Source organism: Alligator mississippiensis, chromosome 15 (genome assembly GCF_030867095.1).
Source record: "Alligator mississippiensis isolate rAllMis1 chromosome 15, rAllMis1, whole genome shotgun sequence".
NCBI lineage: Eukaryota > Metazoa > Chordata > Crocodylia > Alligatoridae > Alligator > Alligator mississippiensis.
The window spans coordinates 9,327,800-9,339,224 of NC_081838.1; the positions used below are offsets into that span (position 1 = coordinate 9,327,800).

The 11,425-nt window shown below is 63.0% G+C and overlaps 1 protein-coding gene across 3 annotated transcripts; it reads left to right on the forward strand.

Annotated features, from left to right (window-relative positions):
- The first annotated feature begins 255 nt into the window (after positions 1-255).
- SPRYD3 (SPRY domain containing 3) lies at positions 256-11,337 on the forward strand. 3 transcript variants are annotated; one of them, XM_059717784.1, is made up of 11 exons: positions 256-330; positions 1,511-1,657; positions 1,849-1,924; positions 2,451-2,575; positions 3,528-3,663; positions 3,870-4,058; positions 7,240-7,389; positions 7,671-7,728; positions 9,183-9,302; positions 9,604-9,761; positions 10,283-11,337. In XM_059717784.1, the coding sequence occupies exons 2-11, from the start codon at positions 1,530-1,532 to the stop codon at positions 10,415-10,417; spliced, it is 1,275 nt and encodes a 424-aa protein (XP_059573767.1). In that variant the 5' UTR covers positions 256-330; positions 1,511-1,529; the 3' UTR covers positions 10,418-11,337. The 3 variants fall into 3 exon arrangements, with proteins under 3 accessions (XP_059573767.1, XP_019351704.1, XP_019351703.1); XM_019496159.2 differs by lacking the exon at positions 256-330 and adding an exon at positions 331-413; XM_019496158.2 differs by lacking the exon at positions 256-330 and adding an exon at positions 641-1,055.
- Positions 11,338-11,425: the final 88 nt, after the last annotated feature.

The following is an 11,425-nucleotide window of genomic DNA, read 5'->3' on the forward strand; positions in this document are numbered from 1 at the left end:
GGGTCTCATGTCTCCCCACCCCGGGGCTGCTGTGCCTCAGCCATGATGCTGGGGGAGTCTGGGGAGCGGGGAGCCCCTAGGAGGGGTCTGGGCCTGTTGTGGGAGGGAGGTACCTGCACTAGGCCCCGCCCCTTGCACTAGGCCCCGCCCCAAAGCCAGCCTACAGCCCACCCTTGAAACATCATCATCCCGCGACCGCAGCTCCCTCCCCCTCAGCGTCCCCTGTGACCCGCCCCCTTCCTGCCTTCCTCGGCGGCGATTGGGGCGCGGCGCCGTCCGTGCGAGCGACGCGGCCCCGGATTGGCTGGGAGCCTGCGTGGGGGCCCGGATGTGAGTGGGGGGCGGAAGCGGGAGCCGGTCCGCAGAGGAAGAGGAGGGGGGCGTCCATGGAGTCAGCGCGCGGGCCTGGCGGGGTGAGGGTTGCCAGGCTGCTCGGGGAGGGGGTGCCCAGGGTGGGGGGCTGCTCTGGGAGAAGTGGGGAAGGGGGGGGGCTGCCCTGGGTGGAGTGGGGGAGGGGAAGGGGGGGCTGCCCTGGGTGGAGTGGGGGAGGGGAGGGGAGGGGAAGGGAAGGGGGGGGCTGTGCAGGCCGCGTTTGGAAGCTCCTCCGCCCGCCAGAAGAGCGAGACGCGGGGTTCCCTCTTATTTAGGGACAGAGCACCTTAGACTGGCGCAGCGTTTCCGGCCCAGCCCTTTTTGGCTGCTCAGCTTTGGAGGGTGACGGTTTCCAGCAAGCAGGAGGTCTTGCCTTTGGGTTGTGCTGAGTTTGACCTCCTGTGTGAGGCCGCGTGGGGCTGGGTGCTCGGCTTGATCCAACCCACCCAGCAGCAGCTAGAGGGGGAGAGCCCTCCGTCAGGCCTGTGGGTGGTGTAACCACTGGCTGCTTCTCTTTGCTTCTGGATGTTGCAGTTCATCTGTTTCCAGGCTGCCCCAGTCCAAGTTTCCCTGGCAGGGGTTATGTTGGATAGTGCAGGGAAATGGCTTCGGCATTCAGCTGACCCTCTGGACCGTACCTTGTTCCTGGCATGCGGACGCTGTCTCTAGGGATCTCTGCTTAAGTGGGTGCTACAGAGGTGTTGTCTCCTAGCTAGAGCTGTGGCTGGAGTCAGGACTCCTGGGTCCTGAGCTAGAGGCTGGAGCAGGGCCTGAAACTTGCCTGGGCACCCATAGCACAGCAGTAGCAAGTAGCCATTTCTCTAGTCCTCTAGGAGGTATCAGATCTGAGTGGGGTTGGTACGGTGCTTTTGGACTGGGCTTGCAGTCCTTCACCATCCTGGGTCTTGGGAGAATAGCAGGACGTGTCTGCCTCTGAACCCTGCTCCCAGGGTAATGCCACCATCCTGACAGCACGTTATTAGGCACAGGATGGAGGATGGCTGCTGTAGCATGGATGCATGGCTCTAAGTCCTGGGCCCTGTGGGGATCCGGGTCATGCCATGGGGGTGCGTTATGAGCCTGTATCTCAGAGTGAGACCCCAGCCACACACGGGTGACTGCTCCCTCCTGTCCCCAGCTCGACTCTCTCAGCTGCGATGGATGACCTGAACCTGCACTACCGGTTCCTGAACTGGAGGCGGCGGATCCGGGAGATCCGGGAGGTGCGGGCTATCCGCTACCAGGAGCGCTTCAAGCACATCCTCGTGGATGGTGACACATTGAGGTAACTCCAGGCCTAGTACCGGGGCCACCTGGGCCAGGGGGTAGCTAACAACCTCCTCATTTGGGTACGGGGGCAGCTGGGTGTTGTGGGCACCTCTAGCTGCTGGGGGGGCAGGGGTCTGCTATCCAGTCCCGCCCCTCCCTCCTGCGATGACAATGTAACGGGGCCTGAGGCTAATTCTTGTCCCGCAGTTATCATGGGAACTCTGGCGAAGTCGGCTGCTACGTGGCCCCCCGGCCGCTGACCAAAGACAACAACTACTTTGAGGTAACTGTGAAGGCTCCTTGTGCCTGAGCTGGCTCTCTCATGCTCCCTGGGCAACACCTTCCTCCTCCTCTTCCACTGATACAGCACACTGTGCCCTAGGCTCTGCTTGCTTGACTTTATAGCTGGCCGGGGGGTTCCCATGCTCAAGTATGGTCTGATCCTCTTTGTGTCCCTAGCAGGGAGTCTTGGTCAGTTCCCATCTCCTTGTTCCAACATAAAACATAAATTGAGTGAGTCTGGCTCTACACCGGCACCCTCTAGTCCTGTCTTCCTCTGCTAGCCAGTCTGGGAGGTCAGAGGTCACCTGAGCCCAGCCTTTAAGGCTCGTTCAAGGATGGCAGGCCAGCCTCGGTAGCCAGTGGCAGGTGAGGGAGTGATGTGATCGGTGCGACCCTGGACCCAAAAGAAAAGATCTAACTCTGGTCAAGGCCCTGCCTGGTTGTTTTCCTCCCTGGCGTGGCTAGGCCTGGTCTGTGCAGCACGCTGCAGTCCTCCAGCTTCCCATCATTCTCTTTGCCCCCCACAGGTGTCAATTGTGGACAGCGGTGTGCGGGGCACCATTGCTGTGGGCCTCGTGCCACAATATTACAGCCTGGACCACCAGCCGGGGTGGCTGCCGGACTCCGTGGCCTACCACGCCGATGACGGCAAGTGAGTTGGGAGCTGCCCCCTTTCCTGGCTCAGGGAGTGGGAGGGAGCACGTGCATCCCCCTTGGTCTCCCCTGAGCCCCTTCACATGGCAACGTCTCCTCCTGCTGCCCTGCCTGGCTGGATCTCCACCTTCCCTTTGGCTCTTTTCCTGCTGCCTCTGGCGTCGCCCACCCACGATTCTTGGGTGGGTTCTGGCACTTTGCAGGGCCCCTGCTGCTCCCCCTTTTCCACCCCAGCTACAGTGAGGTCTCTGTCCTCTAGGCCCATCTCCTTGGCTGGGGTCTGCTTGGCCCGTCCTGTCCCAGGCCTGGGTCAAGTTGCTTTAGCTTTGCTGGTCGTTAGTCGCATATATCAGCATCTCCGGTTACTTCAGAGTGGAGATTGTGGGGCATCAGGCACTGCTGTAAGGGGCTAGATTGGTGTTTCCCAAACCCTTGGTACCTGGGGCATGCTTTTTTTTTTTTCTGGTTTGAAATTAGCAGCACATTTCGTGTGTGTGTGTGTGACTTGTGCAGTGGTGCCCAACCTTTTAGCCCTGCAGGCTCGAGGTAGTTGGCCTGTAGCTAGATCTAGTCTTTGGGCTTGATTCCTTTGTATAGGGCGGGTGCAGCCGAGGCCTGATCCTTCCAGGCGGAGCTTGGAAACTTGGTGGCAGGGAAAAAATACCAGTGATAATCACCACCGTTCCTCCATTGCCAAGTTTCTGGCCCCGTGGGAGCCCTGCAGGCCAGGTGACGTGGCTTCACAGGCCGGATCTGGTACTGATCAAGTGTGTCCTGACACGGCCTTTGGGAATCGCTGGGCTAGACAGTGTCCTCTCAGATTCAGACCCATGATTTGCCCCCGGGCCCTTGCTCTGCTGAATGATGCCCTTTTGCACCCCCCAGGGCCCCAACCTCTATATCCCGTCCTGGATTTCCCCCATGCTCACACCTGCCATCTGCCCCCGCAGGCTGTACAATGGGCGAGCCAAGGGCCGGCAGTTTGGGACAAAGTGCAGCTCTGGGGACCGCATTGGCTGTGGCATCGAGCCAGTGTCCTTCGAGGTGCAGACGGCCCAGATCTTCTTCACCAAGAATGGCAAGAGGGTGAGAGCATCAGGGAGAGATGCCTCTGTGGTTCTCGGGAGTGAGGTGTGGTGGGGGGTGCAGAGCAAAGGTCTTCCCTCAGCCTTGTGGCTGTTGGAGAAGGCTTGTGGAGTGGGTTGGGGGGGCTGAGTTGATCAGCTGGCTCAGCTGATGATCTCGGGGCTAGCTGAGGCCCTTACGGAGCCCTTGGGTGGCTCTGCCCACAGGTGGGCTCCACCATCCTGCCGCTGTCCCCAGATGGGCTGTTCCCTGCCGTGGGCATGCACTCGCTGGGGGAGGAGGTGCGGCTCCACCTGCACGCTGAGCTGGGCACCGAGGAAGACGACAGCATCATGATGGTGGACAGTTATGAGGACGAGTGGGGGCGACTGCATGATGTCAAGGTCTGCGGCACGGTGAGTGGGGTGGAGGGATGGGGAGATGCACAGATGGGGGAGCTGAGGGGACAGTGAGATGGCACTGCCTGTCTCTGCTGACCTGGAAACTGGTGGCTTAGACGGACACCTGGGTTCCTCACTGCTAAGGGGAGGCTGCGCCCTCCAGAGTGGCACAGTTGTCTGGGCAGGCACTAAGCTGTTCCTGGCCAGGTGGGAGCAGGGGCAGGTCTTGCCCTGATGGCTTGGGCATTTCAGACATGGCATTGTTCCAGCTGGCTCTGATGACCCCGCCCCAGCATTGCTTTGGGTGCCCTGTCAAGGGAAGAGGCCTGCAGCTTTCGAAGGAGGCGCTGGCTGCAGCCTTGGCCCCGATCACTAGCTGGGGGTGGCTTGTTTCTGCCAAGATCCAGGCTGCAGATGCGGCCTCATCTCAGGGCAGGCTCAGCCCTACGGTGCGCCTTGGGCTGGGGAAGCAGGGGGTGCTGGCAGGGCCTGGTGCTTGCTCGCTTCTGGGCTGTCTCTTGTTCTCTGAGTAACGTCACGCATGGGGATTTCCAGGGCTTGAGAACCCAGGAGTCCTGGCTCCCAGGGCCCCTCTGGCTCCACAGCTCCCAGCCCTGCCACAGTCTGATTGTAGCCTGCTGTGGCCAGACGCATTGGCTGAGCCTGGTGTGTTCATGGCTGTGGGGCCCTGCTCTTCTTTGAGCTCCGGCATTCGTTCCCAAATCTACCAGGCCAGTGCGCACTGAGGCTGCCTGGGACCTGCACACAGCAGGGGCAGGGCACTGAGCTGAGGGAGTGAGCTCTGGCTAAGACCCCTCTTCGTGCTTCCCCTCCAGGGTCACTGTCCTGCAGCCAGGTGAGCCGATGGGACCTGGGGGAGTCAAGAGCAGAAGTCTGGCTCCCATCTGCTCCACTCCCCTCCTAGGGCTGGGGCAGAACCCAGGAGTCCTAAAAGCCCTATTTTTTACCACCAGGGAACTTGCCTCCCATCCTCCCCTGGCCTGGAAGAGTCCTGACCTTCCCTGTCCCTCTCTGGGCTGGGGGGAGGTGGCACATGCCACCTCCTTGCCCTCACGGTAAAATCTGGGGCCTTCTTTCCAAATGGGATGCACCTGGTATCGGTGGCAGCCCTCGCTGCTGGCTCTGCCTTTCCCTGCTGTGCACAGCCTCTGCTTGGGCCCCGGCATCTCCTCCCTGCCCAGAGACCTGGCTGCACTGCTCTTTGATCCCTTTGTGCATGTCCATGTACACGTATGCGCTGCAGCCTGACCCAGGCGTGAGAGCAAGGCTGACACTTTTCACTTCTGAGTGCCCGGTCTGGTCCCTAAAGGAGCTGGCCCTGGGGTGGGAGAGGTGTCGGGGCCTCTTGGCCAGCTGGGGCCTCAGACAGGTGACTGGGTGCAATGGCTTTCTGTGGCATCTGCTTGATCATGTGTGACTCTCCCTCCTTGCATCACAGAGAATACAGAGCCCTGTGCTTTGCCCCGTGAGGGTCCTGTGGGGCCTGAGGTGGGGGTGTCATCCCTCTAGGTTCCATTAGGGGAAACTGAGGCACCAAACAGTGCCAGCCAGTCTCTCCCTCTCGCCTGCCCTCCGCCCCGGTACCCAATGGCTTTGCTGGTGCTGGAATCTACCCTCCCGGCGGCCTTTCCGCTCTGCTCCAGACGGGCAGGAAATGATAGTGCACATAACTCGCATTCCTCTCCCAGGCGCTTCGCGTTCAGGCCCCTTTCTGCTGGGCTGCATGGGGGTGTCGGTGCGGGGGCAGCGGCGGGGGGGCTCCAACACGCACAGAAGGGAAACGTCTGGCTGTTCCCAAGCGTGGGCTGTCTTGGCATTCCTGGTGTTGGAGCTGCCAGCGCCCTGGGCCCTTCTCTGCATGCGGCCTGGCCAGAGATGACGCAGTCGGCTCAGGGTTTTTCCACACCTAGCTGCCAGCTCGGTAATCTCGGCTGCAAGGAGCTGGTGGGGTGGGTGCGAGGCACCCTTTTCTCCCCCATCCTGCCTTGAGGAAGGCTGGGAGGAGTAGGTGGAGGGGTGGGTGCTGTGCAGCTCTGGAAGGGGGGGTCACTGGCAATGCCTATGTGAGCCAGGAGCTGAGCTGCTGCTCAAAGCCTGTGATCCAGCTGTTGCCCTTAAGATGCTGATTGAAAAAAGGAGCTGGGCACTTCCAGGATGATGCCCACAAAGGACCCAGTGCCTAGGTCTGCCCCAGGCTGCCTGAGGGAGGCAGGGCCCTCAGGCTGGCACCTGTGTGCCTCCAGCTTGGGGCGAGAGAAGCCCCTGCAACAGGCCAGGACATGGCAGAGGCACATGTGACTCTGAGCCCTGTCTTCCAAGGCCCCAGGGGTCTTTTCCACCAGCTCCCAGGACTGCCTTGGCAGCCAGGGACCTGGCCTGGTGTGTGTGCTGCTTGTCCCCTTCCTGCCCAAGCCCAGTACCTCCTCCAGCCTTGCTGCGGGGCTTGTGTGGCATAGTGAGCAAAAGCCTGCAAGCCCCTGCTGCAGTGCGGGGCCACGTGGCTCAGCATGCTGGTACCCATGGGCCAGGGAACTTGGCATGGGGGTTCTGCATTCCCTGCTGTCCGTCAGCTCCCTGCACTTGGATTCCCCCTGGCTGCGGCATGGTGGGGCATGGGTGCACAGCAGGGCGGGGGCCTCTCGCCTTCATGGCCCTCTGAGGAGTGGGCTGGTTCGCATGCAGCTGAGCGCGGGCCTGGCCAGGCGCGGCAGGAAGAGTGATCTGGAATGCCGGGTGCCGGCCAGAGCTGGCCGCGTGATATGGGGTCCTTGCCCAGCCCCGGTCCCGAGCCGCGTAAACATCCGCCTGCCGGGGGCAGGACCCGTGGCTCCCCGCCCTTCCATCCAGCCAGGCCATGAGGGTTGTCCCAGCCCCTTCTCTTAGGATGGGAAGGCTGCCCCCAGCCCAGGGCTCTTGTTAGCAGGAGCGGGGTTGGGGCCGGTTGTCCGTGGCCTGTGTGATGTATCAGAGCCGGGGAAAGACACCTGCGAGGTAGCAAGAACCCATTGCTCTGCCCCTGGCAGATGGTTGCTGTGCAGGTCTGGGGGGCAGCTGGGTCTGAGCAGAAGTGGGTACATCTGACTATGCGGTGGAATGGAGGAAAGGTTGTATGGTGGGTGGGATGGCGAACAGCTGCCCCTGCTCTCAGCACCGATGCCTTCCTCATCCCTGGCAGCTCCTGGAGTACGTGGGCAAGGGCAAGAGCATCATTGACGTGGGCCTGGCCCAGGCCCGGCACGCGCTCAGCACCCGCAGTCACTACTTCGAGGTGGAGATCGTGGACCCCGGGGAGAAGTGCTACATTGCCCTGGGGCTGGCCCGCAAGGTAATGCTCCCCCTGCCCTCACAGGATTGACCTGTTGTGAGTCAGGTCCCTCACTGGCCAGGTGCTGGCTTGCTCGTGCCCACGTGAGTGAGTCCATGCAGTCCCTTTCAGGCCCCCTCCTCCCACTGGCAGTGGGCAGGCACTTGGCACCAGGGCGGTGCCCGCTGTGGGGGGCCGTGTCTGACCCCCATGCCCAGCCAGGGTTCCCCATGTCGCCGCAGCTCTGGCCAGGGCCTGCCTGTGGAGTGTGAGGTCCCAGGTCCATCTCCTCTCCTCCCCAGGACTACCCGAAAAACCGGCACCCGGGCTGGAGCCGTGGATCCGTGGCCTATCATGCAGGTAACCACCAGGGCTGCCCCTCTGTGGGACCACCAGGGGGACCCTTGCAGATGTCTGAGGGCATTAGGAGCAGGGCTGGACTGGGAGGTCCCCGGGGCTTGGTGCTACCATGTTCCAGTGTGAGCATGCAGACAGGAGGGGAAACTGAGGCTCAGAGTGAGGCAGGCCTTGCCTCAGGGACCACCCTCTAGCCAGGGCTACAACCCATGACCCCCAGACTGCTGAGGCCTGGGCCAGAAACACTGCTTGCCTACAAGAGGCCATGTCTTGAGCGTGCCCTGTGCCTGTGTCCTGGCCCCCTGGAGCAGGAGAGCATTGTTTCGGCCTGGCTGCCCTGCCTGGAGCTGACAGGAGCCTGTTGCAGTCACCAGGAGCTCAGCCAGGAGATAGCACAAGCAGTCCCTGTCCCCACCCCTGGGGGCAAAGTGCTCCCGGCTCAGCCACGCCGGTTCTTTCCACATGCGGAGCCAGGGGAACTTTCTTCCTCTGCTCCAAGACATGCGCAGCAGCCAGCACTTGCCTGCTCCTCCCCAGAACCAACCCCAGGGCCCTGGCAGGGACACTGTCAACATGAGCATCTTCATCCGGGGCTGCTGGCCCTGGGGATCCCCAGACTTTCTCGCGGAGGGGCCAGGAGGCAGCAGGGGTCTGGGCCACGTCGTCCCCACCACGTGATGGTGTGACGCATGACCAGGACGGAGAGGACCCTGCTGGGTTTCTGCATTGACTGGATTCCCCTGGCAGGAAGGGGGAGCTCTGGGGTCCTTGGCCTGTGGCCCCCCAGGCCTGGTCTGGCGCCACCTTCTCCCTCCACACATGGCCTGGCAGCAAGCTGAGGCATGGGGGCTGTCCATCTGCCAGCCCCCGCACTGAACTGTTTACGCAGAATTAGTCCCAGTGTGGATCGCCCTGGCAACAGGGAGAAATATTTACTGTCCTGTCACCCAGTGCATCTCCCTTGTTCTCAGGGATACAGAGCCTCCCCGTGCTCCGCCCAGGCCACGTGCCTCTTCCCTGGGCTGCCCCATGCCTCTTGCTTGGGCTGCAGCCAGCACCAACCCATGGCCCTGACTCCCTGGGTGCTGGATACCCCTGGCGTGGAGGGGGGTTGTAGTAGGGGCAGTCAGGGTGGGAGGGAAGGTTCAGTCGGGGTGCATCCTCTGGGGTGCTGCTGTCACGGCTGGGCCATGGGGCCGGGCAGCAGCGCCCCCAGTGGGAAGGCAGCATGTGGCAGCACGCAAGGTTGCAGGGGCCCGCTTCTCACCTCAGCCCAGCCCTCCCCTGGTCACTGACACCTCCTAGCCCTTCCCCTTCACACCGTGTCATCTGGCCCGGAGCTGGGAGTGTCAGCTCTGTGGCGCTGCCCTGCTCCCACGCACCCAGCTTCAGCTGCCACTGCTGGGAGCCCTCGGCCCCATGCGTCCTAGCTCTGCTCTGCTCTGCTCCCTCCACAGATGATGGGAAGATCTTCCACGGGAGCGGCGTGGGTGACCCCTTCGGGCCCCGCTGCTACAAGGGCGACATCATGGGCTGTGGCATCATGTTCCCGCGGGACTACATCCTGGACAGCGAAGGTAGGGCACGGGGGTAGGGTCTGCTCTGCCCAGCTTTCGCCAGGCCCCTGCGCCCACCTGTGTGTCTGTGTTGGGAGGATCATGATGGATGGGAGGGGCTGCTGCACCTGGGGCATGACCTCTCAGCTGCACCAATGCCCCTGTGCTCACATGTGGGCCCCTCACCACACTCCCTCCCCCATGCCTGGAGCTGGGTCTGTGCAGCACAGTCACCAGAGGTGGCTGGGGAGCAGTTCCCCGAGCCCCCCTTGCCCCTCTGAGGGCCTGGCACGGGGTGACGCAGGTTCTGGTCCCGGTGCAGGTGACAGTGATGACAGCTGTGAGACACCGGAGGTGCGTGCCCGGCCGCGGGGCGTGCGCAACGTGCTCTACCTGCCCCACGAGCCCGACGAGGACGAGGAGGATGAGGAAGACGATGGGGAGGACATGGAGCAGGAGCATGAGGGCAAGAAAGTGGTGGTGAGTACCTGGGCCACTCTGCCAGCCCCTGCCCCTCTGAGCTGGGTGATCAGTACCGTCCTGGAGCCCCTGGCCCCTTCCACCCGCCGCAGGTCCCCTGGGGCTGACTGGCAGGTGCCACAGCACCTCAGGGGTGTTGGTGCCAGGGGCACTGCTGGCACTGCCCAATTGTCTTGGCTTGCAGTGCCCCCTGGTGGCTGTCTGCAGCCGCTTGCCTGCACCCCCTTAGCTTGCAGCAAGGAGGCTGTGGCCTCCCCTGCCTGGTGCCCCAGGCCCCCAGTCACTGGCTGGCACCTTGGGGGACCCTCCAGTTCTCTTCAGTGCCCTGAGCTGAGCCCTGTACCTGGCTGCCCCCCAACGCAGTCCCCTCGGCTCTGTCCTGCAGGCTCCAAGCCCTACAGCACGGGGCTGAATGCTGCAGTGCATTGCAGGCTGCCCCCAGCGCGCACAGGGCCCACCTGGGCCGAAGGGATGGCGGGGCACGGTGGCAGCCAGGTGACGTTTCGAATTCTGTCCCCCAGGTGTTCTTCACCCGCAATGGGAAGATCATTGGGAAGAAGGAGGCCGTGGTGCCTGGCGGCGGGTTCTTCCCCACCATCGGCATGCTCAGCAGCGGCGAGAAGGTCAAAGTAGACCTGCATCCGCTCAGTGGCTAGGCCCCCTTGCACCTCCCACTGCTGGGGCCGGGGCTGTCTGGGGCCAGGAGTCTGACTGCTCCCGGCTTCCAGCAGGGCATGTCCCGAGCCCCCCTGCCCCATGGTGTTGTGTGTGTGCTGGCCCGCCCTGCAGGATGGCTTCCCCTCCTCAGAGGGGCTCTGGCTCCTTGCCCTGGGCTGAGGTTCCCTCTGCCCCGAGCCCTACCGGGTGGGTGCACATCTGGGTCTGGCCCCAGCTGGCTGTCCTGTGCTGGGGGTCAGGGGAGCTTCCCTGCCTGGGCCCCCTGTGCTGCTCCCTGGAGGGGTCAGAGCCTCTGGGCTCCCCCCTTGCTGGCCAAAGAGACAGGGCTCTGGGCCCATCCCCTCTACCCACTGTGCCCTCCCATGCCCAGGCATCCAGGACCTGCTTCAGTGCAGGGTCTGGGGGTACAACCCACAGCTTATCCCTGCCCAGCTGGTGGGCGATGTGGGCTGAGCCTCCTACCCCTTGCAGGGGACCCAGAACTGTAGCTGCCCTCCCTCCCAGCTCCCCCTACCTCACTGCAGGCCAGTGCCCCCTGCCTCCCTAGACATTGGGGCCTGAGAGGGGGCAGGAGTGACCCAGTCTTGTCCCCCAGGCCAGCCCAGAGCCTGGGCCTGGGGTGGGAGGCCGTGGGCAGGGGGTGCTGCTCATACTCATCTGTCCCTGCTTGCTCTGCTCTTGTGAATGTATCTTCCCCCCAGCCGCGGGCATAACTGTGGGCAGATGGGTCCCTGGAGAGGCCCCTTCTTGCCTGCGGGTCCTGCTGCCGGATGGGAACCCCCGTGTCTGTACATACGAGCTTTCTCTGTCATTAATAAAGCTGGGACCCTCTGGGCTGGCATCTCCTGGTGGCCCTGGTCCCAGGGCTGAGCAGTGCCAGGGGCCCTGGTAAAGGCTGCCTCAAGTCCCAGGTACCCAACCATTGTGCGGGAGGCAGGGGCCTGTGTCTACACAAAGCTGGGCATGACTGGTCTCCCCCCACGCAT